The following is a 12363-nucleotide window of genomic DNA, read 5'->3' as shown; positions in this document are numbered from 1 at the left end:
CAACTGATTTGCTGAATCCCATTTGAAATTTGTTATTTGATTTTAAAAGGTCTTATTTTTCTCCTGTTAAGTATATTTGTATATAGAAAATTATGTGTGCATGCATGTCAAACAATACCTCATCATCAATCTTCATCTGGAAATCCTCTTCATTCTCTTCTTCTGGTGCAAAAAAAGATTTCTCTCCATAACCTGCATCCTGCAGAAAAATATTAGRAAAAAAATTAGAACCTCAAATCTTGAAAAGAATCACAGAATCAGTAAGGTTGGAAAGGACTTCTGGAGATCCAACACCCCCTTCAGCAGGGTCACCTGGAGCATGTTAGACAGGGTTGCATCCAGGCGGGACTTCAATATCTCCAGAGAAGGAGACTCCACAACCTCTCTGGGCAACCTGTTCCAGTGCTCTGTCACTCTCACAGTGAAGAAATCCCCCCCATGAAAAGCATATTATGAATCTCCTGAGGAGATTTGTCTTGCAGAACAAGCACACTTGTACAGGCAGTTATGTTTGCAAGATTCACTATGCGCCAAGAACTGAACCAGAGGATCACAGCTCTCAAACTGCCTGGTATTTCAACAAGSTCTGTAATCAACTATTGCACACAATTTCAAAAAATAACCAGTTCCTCTCAGAGATCAGCCCTCTCGCACACTGGTCACTTTCTTAAGCTCTTTAGAGCTCCAGGTAGAAACATAAAGATGCTCACATCTTCCCTTTCCTACCTTTGAGCATGGCTACCTCGATATCTAAATAATATGTGGTAAGAATATAATGGTTCCTTCACTAAGGACTTAACTCCCTTCCTATGCAGCAAAAAAATTTAGCAAGTTGCTCAGCTGTCAGGGTTCTACTTTTCCTAACTGTATAGAAATAGCTTTAGGCAGAAAGTCTTTCCTAGCCTTATCCTTTACAGTAACTTGCTCTGTAGCCTACGAGTGATGTTTACCTTCAGTCGCTGTTCAGCTGCAATCATGCTGTAATAAGCACAGCACTGTTCTGGGGACACCATCGCTCTGATCTCTTCCTCTGTCGGCAATCTGAAATCCGGCTTTAAAACCCACCAATTTGAGTCCATCCCTGAAAAATACATAGATCAAACACTGAGTAGTTTCATAYTGATGTTGGATTGCGCCATCATCCTAATTATATTTCAAGACTTGGCATCCTGCTGCAATCCTACCTAACAGACTAAGCATGACAAATCTGTGACAATTAAACCACTAAGAGTGCTCAGTGTTTGTGTTCTGCATTTGTCTAAATCAATGCTTCCTAACTCAGCACCATTTGTATCCGTCTTACACACGCATGCCCAGTCAATGCACAAGCTACATTCCAAAAGCATTTAACCCACTTTTCACTTCCTTCTCTCTCAAATTTTCCCTATAGTTTGCCTAAAGAACTTTGTACTATTGTCTGTTAATTATTCTGCATATGCTAAAATCAGAACTGAGGCTCCCTGAGCACTGCTGGACTCATGAGAATGGGACAGGCTTTTACTGATGTGCATTTGCTTGCAAAAAATAATTTACCCATACACAGAGGGAAGGAAAGTATGAAACCTGATGTAACAGTCATACATCGCTACCATACAAGTCAAAAAAATATAAAAATAAAAATCCATACTGTAGTCATTCTTCACCATCAAGAAGAACAACCGTGTCAAAAAAGAAAGTATACATTTATACATTGGAACAAGAATCTCCCAGACTATATTCAAGTTTTTTAAACATATTGTTTCAAACATCATTTATCAGTTCAGGAGGARATGTTACCTCCTCCTTTGGAGCTCCTCCTGAAACTCCCAAAGTAGCAAAGGATGATTGGTTTGCATGGCTGAGAAGCAATTAGCAACCTCCAAGTGACACCTTGAAATACCTGTGCGTTTGAAATCAGCACAAAGCTTTAGCCGCTTTCGGATGCTACTCTCAGAGTGCGACGGAAATGCCTTCTTGATATCCTCCATGCGAATTCTTCGAGGACGGTCTCTGCTCTTCCAGAAGAGGCGATAAATAAAAACCTAGAAAACAAGAGTAAGTTGTGATATCTGAGGAAAGAATACAACAAATCTGCAAAGACAGTGTAAACAATGGTGTTTCTACAGAGACTAGTCCAGAATTCCTACTTAAAACCATTGCTTCTTATAAATTTAYCCAGTAAAGATTTCCAAGCCACATGTCTGCTTTCAGGTTCAGCAGTTTTTGAGAATGAGATGTGGAGAAAAAATCTTTTTTGAAAATTTGCATATTAACACATTGAAAGTGTTAATGCTTTGGAACAGAAAATTGAACTCTGAGAACAGCAGAGATTTTTCAGCCTAAGAAATGCACCTAAGAAATGCAGTTCTTCCTGACTACATGAAATGGGCCAAGATAAAGCTAAGGTAAAAATCTTCTTCTTCTTTAAGGAGGGAGGGGAACAGAGATGGGAAGGAAATTGAGAATTATCACTGATTCAAGAATTTAGAGCTGAAAGGGATTTCAAATGGTCGTGCAGTACATTTGCAAACTACAAAATATAAATTACACTTTCCCAGTAGACAATCAATTAATTTGGGAAGGGGTGGGAGTGTGTGGAGTAGGAGTGTCTTGCTTGCAGCTGCTGTTACCAAATTTTAGAATCTATGATCTCCATTTGCAAACTCCAGACTGTATCTCTATTCACATACCTGCAGAAAATCTCTGATGTGGGTGTTAGCTCGTTTAGAGTTGGGACCAGGAACTTCGTACAGAGGGCACTCCTGCCCAACTACAAAAATATCCACTAATTCTCGAACATAATAGCCTTGTCGTGTCCGGATAATTAGGAAATCTGTTTCAGGCATCTTATGTAAATAGATAGGGGCCCGGAAAAGGTTGTTTTCAAATGCCTAACAAAAGAAACAAAGAAAAATTTTAAAGTCAGATAGTGACCAAAATTTCTTTAACATATAGATTTTTCAGGAGAGCTTAAAAAAACCTGTCATCAACGGTACACTATCATTTATGTCACAATATGTTGAGATGTGCAGTMAGAACATTCCTTATTTTCTCGGAGAATAACGAGAGATGAAGCACAAAAGCATAAGAAAGCCTAGAACAAATGCAGAAAGAGTTTGAAGGGCTCTTTGGACTGACCTTCACAGAAGTAATTCAAAAAAGGACAGAAAGAACAGATACACAGGAAAGTGCCACAGTCAYAGAAACCAACAAGGACACATACCCAGCCTGGGAGTGGGAGAAGGCATAAAAACGAGAACTGGAAACTTTGCTCAGAAACTGAGGTGGTAAGAACTCAACTAGAAAAACACAGTGGCASATTTGTTCAGGCTTTAAAGGCAAGGAACTTAAAACTGGCACAAAGAGGYACCAGACTGAGCAGAAATTGTTAAAAACATCCTCTGCTGTAAGTTTCTTCCATCTGTAAGGCTTCCGTGAGTCTTACGCATTGCTACTCTCATCCACCCTGCACAGCCTTCCCAAAGGTGTCCCTGTCCTCATTTCAAGGCTTCCAGAAGTCCTGCTTTATCCCTGATCAAGTCCTTTCCAGCTTGAACAATTAACATTGTCAGTTCTGCTATGAATCTCCAACATCCCTTTTTTTTTTTTTCCCTGTGGTACAGCATGGACAGAATTATTGCTGCAAAAACAGCAATTAGCATTAACTGGAATGGATTTATTTTTGTATTTATCATGGATTTTGTAACCAGATGGTCTTTACAACATTCTTAATTTCTCCCATCTCAACCAAATGTCTTTCAACACCAGAAAAAACCTGACTAGTAACTGGCATCCAGCAGACCTATCCAATCAACAGCACAACCCTCAGAAGAAAATTGAGGTTTTGCTCACCTCACACATCCTGGAGCATGATGCAGCCACACTCTTTGTCCCCTCCAACACCTATTTACTGTGTTCCTCAGCACTGAAGCAGCTCTAGCCTTCTACTAATGAAGTCCTCTTTAACAACAAAATTTCTAACCCCATTACAGTGTAATAATTTACTTCCTGCAATACTACCATTTCCTACAACAATTCTAAAAACAGAGATATTAAAAAAAAAAAAAACACTAAAAGCCAAGAACTGCAATATGATCGATAAGCAGAGAGACTTATAACTGGAAATTGAATCTTCTTGTTGAAAGTTGGGCATCATTTACGATACAATAACCAATCAGGGCATGTAACATTTTACCTATTACCCCATGTTCAACTCTTCAATCTTCTTATTCCTGCCTTTCTCACCTGCAGTAACTGGCCTGGATGTAGAGAGCCCAGGAACGGAGAAGTGTGACAATAAACAGTCTCTCCATATTTACAGTCTGGAGCTCCTGGATCTTTGCCAGGTTTCTGCAATGTGCAGTGAAGATACAGTTAACACTCAGTGAGAGGCAGAAGAAAATCACTGTGCAACAGCAGAGCTTACATACTCACCCTTTTGTAGTAATTTTTTATCTTTGTTGCCATGCCAACCTGCATCATTAAAGGGGCATTTTCCTCACTGTATTCAGCAAGGATGAGATCTCCATCCTTGCCTGTTAGGTCCTGTGGTGTGCGCATGAAGAACATTTCTCCACCCCCAGAAGCCTGACGCTCCTGCTCTCTCATCTGTGCTAGCAAAAAGACAGCATTAGAGAAACGGTACATCAAGCATATACCCTGCAAATGGAGTCAAAGCAGACACCAGATAAAGGCAGAAATTACTGTACCTTGGCTTTCTTTTTTATATGCTTCAGTAGAGGTTGCACAGCATGGGGTCCTGGTTGGGACAGGGCACCAAAAGAGTATTTCTTCAGCGGAGGTCGATGAAATTGTCGGAGCTTCATAGGACCCATATGGGTGGGAAAGAACGGCTGGCGAAGTTCTACCGCTGGGATAGAGTGCTGATAAAAATAAAATACATGTTAAAAATTATACATAGCATCTCAAAACAAACATCATCCTCCTGTCCTGCCATCCCTACCTTATCTCATAGAATCTAGCAGTAATTTTATGTCTGCTAATAACAACAGTAGTGCATTCAAATTCATGTGTTATCATACATGTTGCTCTTTGACAGGAAGTACTTAGGCTTGGTTATTCAACCCTTTCTTGCTGTGCAGAGACTACTTCTCATTTACTGTTCCACAGGGTACCCACTGAGAAGAATTTTTATGACTTAGAAACATGCAAACCTCTATCCGTATCAGTGAGAAATTGCATACATTTTCTGCATTACAGAAGAAGCTGTAAGCAGCTGAGGTTTTAGAAGACGACATTCAGTATCACAACGAAATAGAAAAGAAGTATCACCTCTTCACCAAGGCCTAAGCCAGAAGTAGCTTAAATTCACTCATATCTTAACTATTTTTATTACATCCAGATTAAAAATACACCAGTAGYAGAAGCAAAGCCTCATTTCTGCTGTACTGCCACCACTTATTCCCTCACCATCAATGCTTCAATACGAGTAGTGCAGAAAAGAGACAAACAAAAGGAAGACAGACATGATGCATTAAGACCTAGCACATACYTTAACACCTCTATTTGATGGGACAGTCAAGAAAAATTAGTTCRAACTCCTTTCTAAGCATTTTAATTAAACTATATTAAAATTCTCTTACATGAGTACTTAACTGATCCACTGTAACCTGAATATGTATTTTTCTACAAATCCTAAGTCATACTCTCAGAAACCTTCTACCAAGACATTCTATCCCTAACTSTCTATCTAGCAGTACTGTCACTACCTGGATGATGTTGCCTCCAAAGGTTCCTCGAAGTCCCTGCTGTTTGGGGTAGTAAAACTCATCATTGGAGAGGTTCCATGGATCCTTCACTTCTGGCTGAGACATGTTCTAATATTACAGAAAGACAGAGAGAAAAGTCAGAAAAAAAAAGAACATTCATTCCAAGCCATTCCCAACCCCCAAAGTGCTAAAGCTCATGCCAACCTGCTGTGGTTCTTCCTTGATGACACCTGTTTTCCCCAACAGTATTCGACTCTTCTTTAGCGAAGATTCTTTCTTGTTCTCCTTGGATGGAGAGTTCAAAGTCATTTCTTCTTTTTCATCAGGAATTTCTAAAAAGAGAAGCAAACACACTCTAGGGCACTGATCTTAGAGATTCCCTTTTCAGCACCACAGCTTCCCACTGAGCTGGTGATTTATCAAGATCTTTTAAGCCTTTTTGTTCTGTTTCTGGGGCAATTCTCCTCCTCCAACACTCCTCCCCCTTTACCTCTGTAACCCCAATTACCACAATGTAAAAAAATGTCCTCTTTAAGAACAGAGTTGGCACTTGTAGTACAAATGCTAGATATTTTCAATATATATTGTTTCAGAAAAGACCCACTGTCAAAGTGCYCCCGAAGACTGTCTCAGCTACCACAAAGTGCTTGACTAACACTACATCAGACCATATTAAAGGGCTACTGATGCTAAACTGCACTAATCCCATGTACATAGTTGTACTGAGTACAGTTGCCAGTGTACATGCTAAGATGAAACAAGCTCAACACACACACAAAAGCACCAAACCTAAATTTCTACCTTATCTTCTTCAGTATTATGTAGAATTGGGTGGGTGGAAAGTGACTATGGGTATGGTTTGGGGTATTCATTGCTCAAAACATAACTTGCTAGTAGTCTAATCAATTAAAAGAAATAGCATCTGTTCTCCGAAAGCTATTCTAAAGAGCTGAAACTAGTCAACATTGGAGAAAGAAGTGCCAATACTGTTCCCAAATACATGGTTTAATAGTCCTTTTCTTTCCCACATCTCTTCAACATGAAAGTGAGTCTGAATCCAGAAGTAATATGGACTTGAACCCAAAGGGGATTCCTGAAAAATTCCAGGGAAGTAGAATAAATAAAAATGTTAGCAATTTGTGGAGAGTGTATTCTCTTGTGTGATTTTCATATGAGAAGCAGAATCTGTGTCAACTTTATGCAGAGAAAGAAACTTTTTAGATCTCATGTTACTCTACATAAATTAAGAATGGTTTGCATCTGTCATCTATTTGTGGAAACATGTTAAATAGTGTTACATATTTCAGATTTGGAAAAACGTAGTTTGAGCTTGTTTTTAATTAATCAATATCAAGTTAAGAGTGATTTTCAAGGTTGCTGGCTAATACCAAAACATTCTGAACTGTAAGGAAATCCTTATGACTGTTCTACTTTCCTGAGAGCTTACATAGCGATACGCTTTTCCAGATCATTTACAAGTATAGCAAGATATGCCTATGCTTAAATTACATAAGGTTGCTTGAAGACTACCAACATACAGATCTAAGAGAAAGTGGTGATTTTAGTGGTCCAAATCAGATAAAAATCTCTCAAGCTTGCAGCAATATAAGCAGAGAGTATGCTCAAATCCCAGAAGCCCTGAATAAGTTTACAGCAGTTGTGAAAATGCTGACAGGTATCATGTAGGAACAGTCCTACATGCAGGTACTGTAGCCCAGAAGAGACTGAAGGAATCTGCCCCATCAGCCTCTGAATATAAGCCATGCCACGAATGGCATGGGCTAGCTCATTGTTTACTTCCCTCCCTCCCCTCTTCAAACCAACAGGCCTGCAAATAAAGTTAAGACAGTCATTTCTAAAACTCAGCAGAAGTCAGATCAATTACATTAAATTCAAGTTTCAGGGCATTAATTTTTACTTCTCTGTTAGTGCTTCCAACTTGGAACTGAAAGCATATACTACACCACTAGAGTTATCAGTGTTGCCTATGTCTGCTAGGTCTTAGATCACTTGCAAAACATTTTCAAAAGCCAGGACAAAAAGAGGCTACATGCATTGTCCCAGTCCGTTTATTTCCACTACAGTGCGACTATAAATCCTTGCTTCTACTTTCACTTATCTTTTCTCATTTGAGTGAAATGTCTGGATGCTGTAAACATACCTAGAATTATATTTTCATCATTTGGATCAAGTGTCAACACAGGGGGGTCCAAGAAGGTTTCCATTGCCTGATCATCCCAGATGATGTTGTCTTCCCAACGGCCGTATACTAATTCCTCATTATCAATTGGAAAAATAGAGTACCAGGGCTTATCTTCATCCAAGGAAACTGCAAAGATCATAAGGCAGAAACTTTGATAGCTTAACACACTGCCTTGGCAAAAATCCACTTCAGAGCTCATCCCACACTGTATTTACTCAACCCGCCCCTTCTCTCTGTGCCTTCTGAGGCAAGACCTTTATGGGGCAAAGAAAACAGAACTTTGAAGCTAAAAGAAAAAAGAGTCTCAAGTCTCAGTTTCACCAACACTGAGAGATTTTGTTCCACTGAAACACAGAGTATCTCTTTAAGAATGAAACAGTAGGTCCTCTAACAGATTTTGGAGCAAAAACACATTCCTATCTACACTTTGTTACTAAAAAGGACCTTGCTATTGCACAGAACCCACAGAATTCTGTCTATACAGAAACACGTGTAACATGCACATATTCGTAGGCCAAAGATTGACACCCTCATTACCTTGTTGTTCAGGGGTCTGTTTTTCTTTGCCCTTTGCTATTCCCAGGACTCCTGCAACACTGGGTTTCTGCGCTAGTGGAATGGGTGGATTGAGCAAAGAACCACTTCGGTTCAACCCTAGAGAAAAGGGAAATAAGGTAAGGTTAATTTGAGTTGGAAGACTGAAGGGGTTGTTCCATTGCCTTAAATCCAAATTTGGAGTTAGATGGAGAATGGTTTCCAGTCTGAACCAGGATGGTTCTACGCCTCATATCACAGATCCTAGACCCAAATAGTGTCATGTTTCATCAGTGTGGCTACAACCAACAGTTTACAAAATGTGTTCACCCAACAACTTAGTCCTGAAGTCTGCAGCTTCTTGAAAGTTATGTTTGTCTTTTTCTGCATACGCTGCATAGTGATGTGTGAGCTGCCTTTCTATCTGCTCCCTACAAAAGAGGCCCATAGCTGTACCCATAGCTAAAGCAGACTGTTTCCCCTGACAGAACAGTTGCTCTGACCTCCAGCAACTTCCTGTCTGATGTCAAACTGTTATAGAAAAAAAAAAGGAGGCCAAGCAGACCTGAATGAATTGTTCTGTGGAGGCTGCTTGCCCCCCAGCCATCATCCTTCTCCCAGGGCAGACCAACTCACCTACGTCCTTACGCTACACATGTCAATGCGACATGTCGTGCATGTCAGTTATGTCAATGTTTCTGGAAGGCACAAAATCTGCTGTACATGAAAAGATCAACCATGTCTCGCATGTACTGTAGCTTTTGATAGGACTTACACAGAGAGCCAAAACCTAAATTGGTCAGGCAACAACTGTTCTAAAATAAAAACTGTAACGAAAAGCTATCTCCAGTCCACCTCCTCAGCAACTCAGGGTGTTTTGTACCCATAGCTAAAGCGCAAAGGATTGAAGCTGTTGATTGTCAGCTGGAAGTGACAAACACTGACATGTCCATTAGTCTTTCCTTGTGAAGGACGTAACAAGCAGAAAAAAAGCATTAATTCTACACAAGCAATTTCAATTTAAAATGTAGTTGTGTCTAAGAGAAGTCTGAGCTTGTAAGAATTGTGACCCCTTACCTAGAAATAACAGAAGACCATTATTGGTTCAGGAAAAATGTCAGAAAACCTTTACACAATTCTTCCAATTAAAAACATACACAGAAAATTCCATTGGCCTATAAAGGGCACATATCCTAAGTGTACCATTCCTTGATACTAATTTAGACGGATCAAGTATCCTGTACTCCAGATGGAGAGAATAAAGCCAGAATTGATATTTTCTTCAACAGAAGGGACCTACTCTGTTTCTGGAAAAAAAAATGAGAGACTGAGAATTCTGTGTGGAGCTGCAATTTAACTGAAAACATTTCGTGACAAGAAGAACTATGTTCTATATCCGAGAAGAAAGCGTGCAATGAGTCAGCTCAACTAGACCAAGTATAGTGATTCAAGATCCTACCAAAATGTCAGATGACTGCTTACCTTGTTGGGCATTGTATGCAGTGGCATTTCTAGTCATGCTGGATGGCAGCCAGCCTGCCAAACTTGCCCGCTGTGTTTTAGTCCCTTTGTGTTTTACATCTTCTCCGTTCCAGATAACATCATCCTCCCACTGGAGCTGTGTCACCATAAGGAAGTGCTCATCAGCTAGCAGATCATCCTTCTCATCCATCAACTCTGCATCCTGGAGAGGAAAGAACAGCTGCTCAAAGACCTGCAATGACTTTATGCTTTTAAGCTAAAGAAGGAAAATTAAAAGTCTCATATTATCTATTGCACAGCCATTCACCTGCCCATGACCAAGCTCTCATTGTGTAGCAATCCCCAGGGCTGTACACGTATCTACTCCTTCCCCCACAGTTCCTCTTACCTTCTCATCTGCATGTCCTTTAACTTCCTGCTCTTTCTTCTTCTCTTTCAGCTTGAAACCATAATCAAATCCACTGCCATCCTCAGGGATCCCTAGCATGTCATACCAGAGCTGTGCTGGGCCGTAACGCCATTCTGCCACCTTAGGTTTTGTATCTGTTACTTTGTCTATATCACCCGTTGACTGGGAAAATTTGGATTCCACAGGGGCCATCATTGTAATCTGAAGCAGAACAAAGGAGAGAATGGTTACACTGATGGTCTAAGTGTCAGAAACAAGTTTCTTCCTCCAAATCTCCCAGCTTATTCTCAAAGGAGAAAAGTGTTTCTAAAAAATGCTTTTCCATACTTACTAGCTGCCTTAAGTACGTTCTGCAATTAGACTTCCAAGAGCACATAGATTTCTTCTCGATACAAAGAGGACAAGCTCTCCTATTGGTCCTGTACAATGGACGCAGCCTTCTCAGTGAGAAGCAATCACCTGAAGTCACTGACTAGTGCCTGGAGAGGAGCCTCTGCATAGCTGGAATACAAGCCAACCCTGTCCTCCAGTTTTGCTTTGGAGGAAAAAGCTCTTTACACTAAATGTCATGGTCCAATCCAATATAACCCCCAGTGCTAGCTCGTGACCCTCTCTAAGACTCGGATATCCCACCTCATCATCTGAAAGGCACTGCTCAGGAGGGGGAGGAGCAGCAAACTCATATTCCCAGGGAGATTTTCCTTCCATTCCACTCTCAGCTAGAACTTCACCCTCCTGTATCTGCACTTCTTGTGCCAGCTCCCGATGTTTCTTCTTGCGTTTCCTTCGGGCACTACGCCAGACTGAGGGAACATTCTTTCCAGGGCCAAAGAGACGGAGGAAACGCAGCACCTACAATAAGAAAAAACAAGAGGGTCAGAAAAGAAAAGCACCATGGAATGCTTGTTTTTTTTTTTCCTCTCTGAAAAGCAAGAGCATTCTGAAATCCTGTATTTCATCTTTACTACAGCCCCAATCCCCAAAGCAGGCAACAAGCTCACTGTTAAACTTGAAGAGTTTCTGATTCATCTGTTTGACATCATCTGTTTTTCAAAAGGATTTATTCTTCATTTCAGATGCAAAAACCCAAAACAGGGAAGAAAGAATGCCTTTACACCTTGGGCATGGGATGAGAGAGTACCTGGAAATAACTATTTCTATATTGAACAATTCATAATATACAAGTAGAGATTTCTTAAACAACTAGATAGAAACAAACACAACAGACTAGAAATATTAAGTTTATTTTCAGCTCAAACATAATTCAGTTTCCCTACTTGTTTACTGCATACTTCCAAAAAATGCACTAATGACAATGGCAAACTTTCCGTTCTGTATTTTCTGATGATGATCACTGTCTTTTAAGCACAGTTAAATTTATCTTCTCAGTACCCTTGTAAAGAGGGAAAGTATTACTCCCAAATTAAGTGACAAATTTAGGAAACAGGAACCGAGTCAAAGATTTGCAAAGTCATTTATTTATTTGTTGCCCTTATCTCCAGAAGAAATAATGTTTGTATGGTCACATTGTCCATCTTGGCCCACATCCATGTTATCCTCCTCCCCAAAACTCCACCAAATAACTTCTGAATCCCTTTGCCGGTTTCAATGAGGTTTTACCATGGGCAGAGGTCTCAGGCACAGCTAAGCTTCTAAAAGTCTAGTGAAATACAAAGTTTGCTTCTCCACATGCTGTTTTAAGTGGTTTTATCAAGATAAACAGTACTACATAACCATGCACTTTCTTAGACGTCAACCAATCCTCATGACCAAATCCATAGGAATTCAGGCTTTGCTAGCTCTAGTGCTCATGAATTAACTATGAAAAGTGCTCAACATTAACAGCTTTCAGTGATTTCACTACAGTAACTAGGAACAGTCAACAGTAAATCAGCCCCTGCATTACATGCTGAGCACCACAGAGATGAATATATTAATGACAGATACAAAAACATAGTAATACAGGAAACACTAAATTCACCAAAGTCAAGATAGCATCCAGCACTTCAGAGGAAGATAAGGACTGA

The 12363-nt window shown here is 40.1% G+C and overlaps 1 protein-coding gene across 4 annotated transcripts in view; it reads right to left on the bottom strand.

Moving 5' to 3' along the window:
- The window catches only part of TAF1 (TATA-box binding protein associated factor 1), a 38026-nt gene that overhangs the window by 21413 nt on the left and 4250 nt on the right, over positions 1–12363 (bottom strand). For 3 of the 4 annotated variants that reach the window (XM_085314859.1, XM_085314856.1, XM_085314858.1), the window contains exons 6-19: positions 10970–11188; positions 10316–10537; positions 9928–10129; positions 8449–8565; positions 7870–8037; positions 5913–6040; positions 5709–5816; positions 4689–4862; positions 4414–4587; positions 4225–4329; positions 2670–2870; positions 1880–2021; positions 951–1081; positions 119–199 (exon numbers count right to left, since the gene is read on the bottom strand). In XM_085314859.1, coding sequence (XP_085170985.1) covers positions 119–199; positions 951–1081; positions 1880–2021; positions 2670–2870; positions 4225–4329; positions 4414–4587; positions 4689–4862; positions 5709–5816; positions 5913–6040; positions 7870–8037; positions 8449–8565; positions 9928–10129; positions 10316–10537; positions 10970–11188 — 2172 coding nt within the window. The other variant, XM_085314860.1, reaches the window with a different exon arrangement.

The sequence above is a fragment of the Rhea americana genome, unplaced genomic scaffold, assembly GCF_003343005.1.
Source record: "Rhea americana isolate MKP2758 unplaced genomic scaffold, rheAme1 scaffold_413, whole genome shotgun sequence".
Lineage (NCBI taxonomy): Eukaryota > Metazoa > Chordata > Aves > Rheiformes > Rheidae > Rhea > Rhea americana.
Note: the sequence above shows the minus strand (reverse complement) of the source record. Positions and strands in the feature narration are given on the sequence as shown.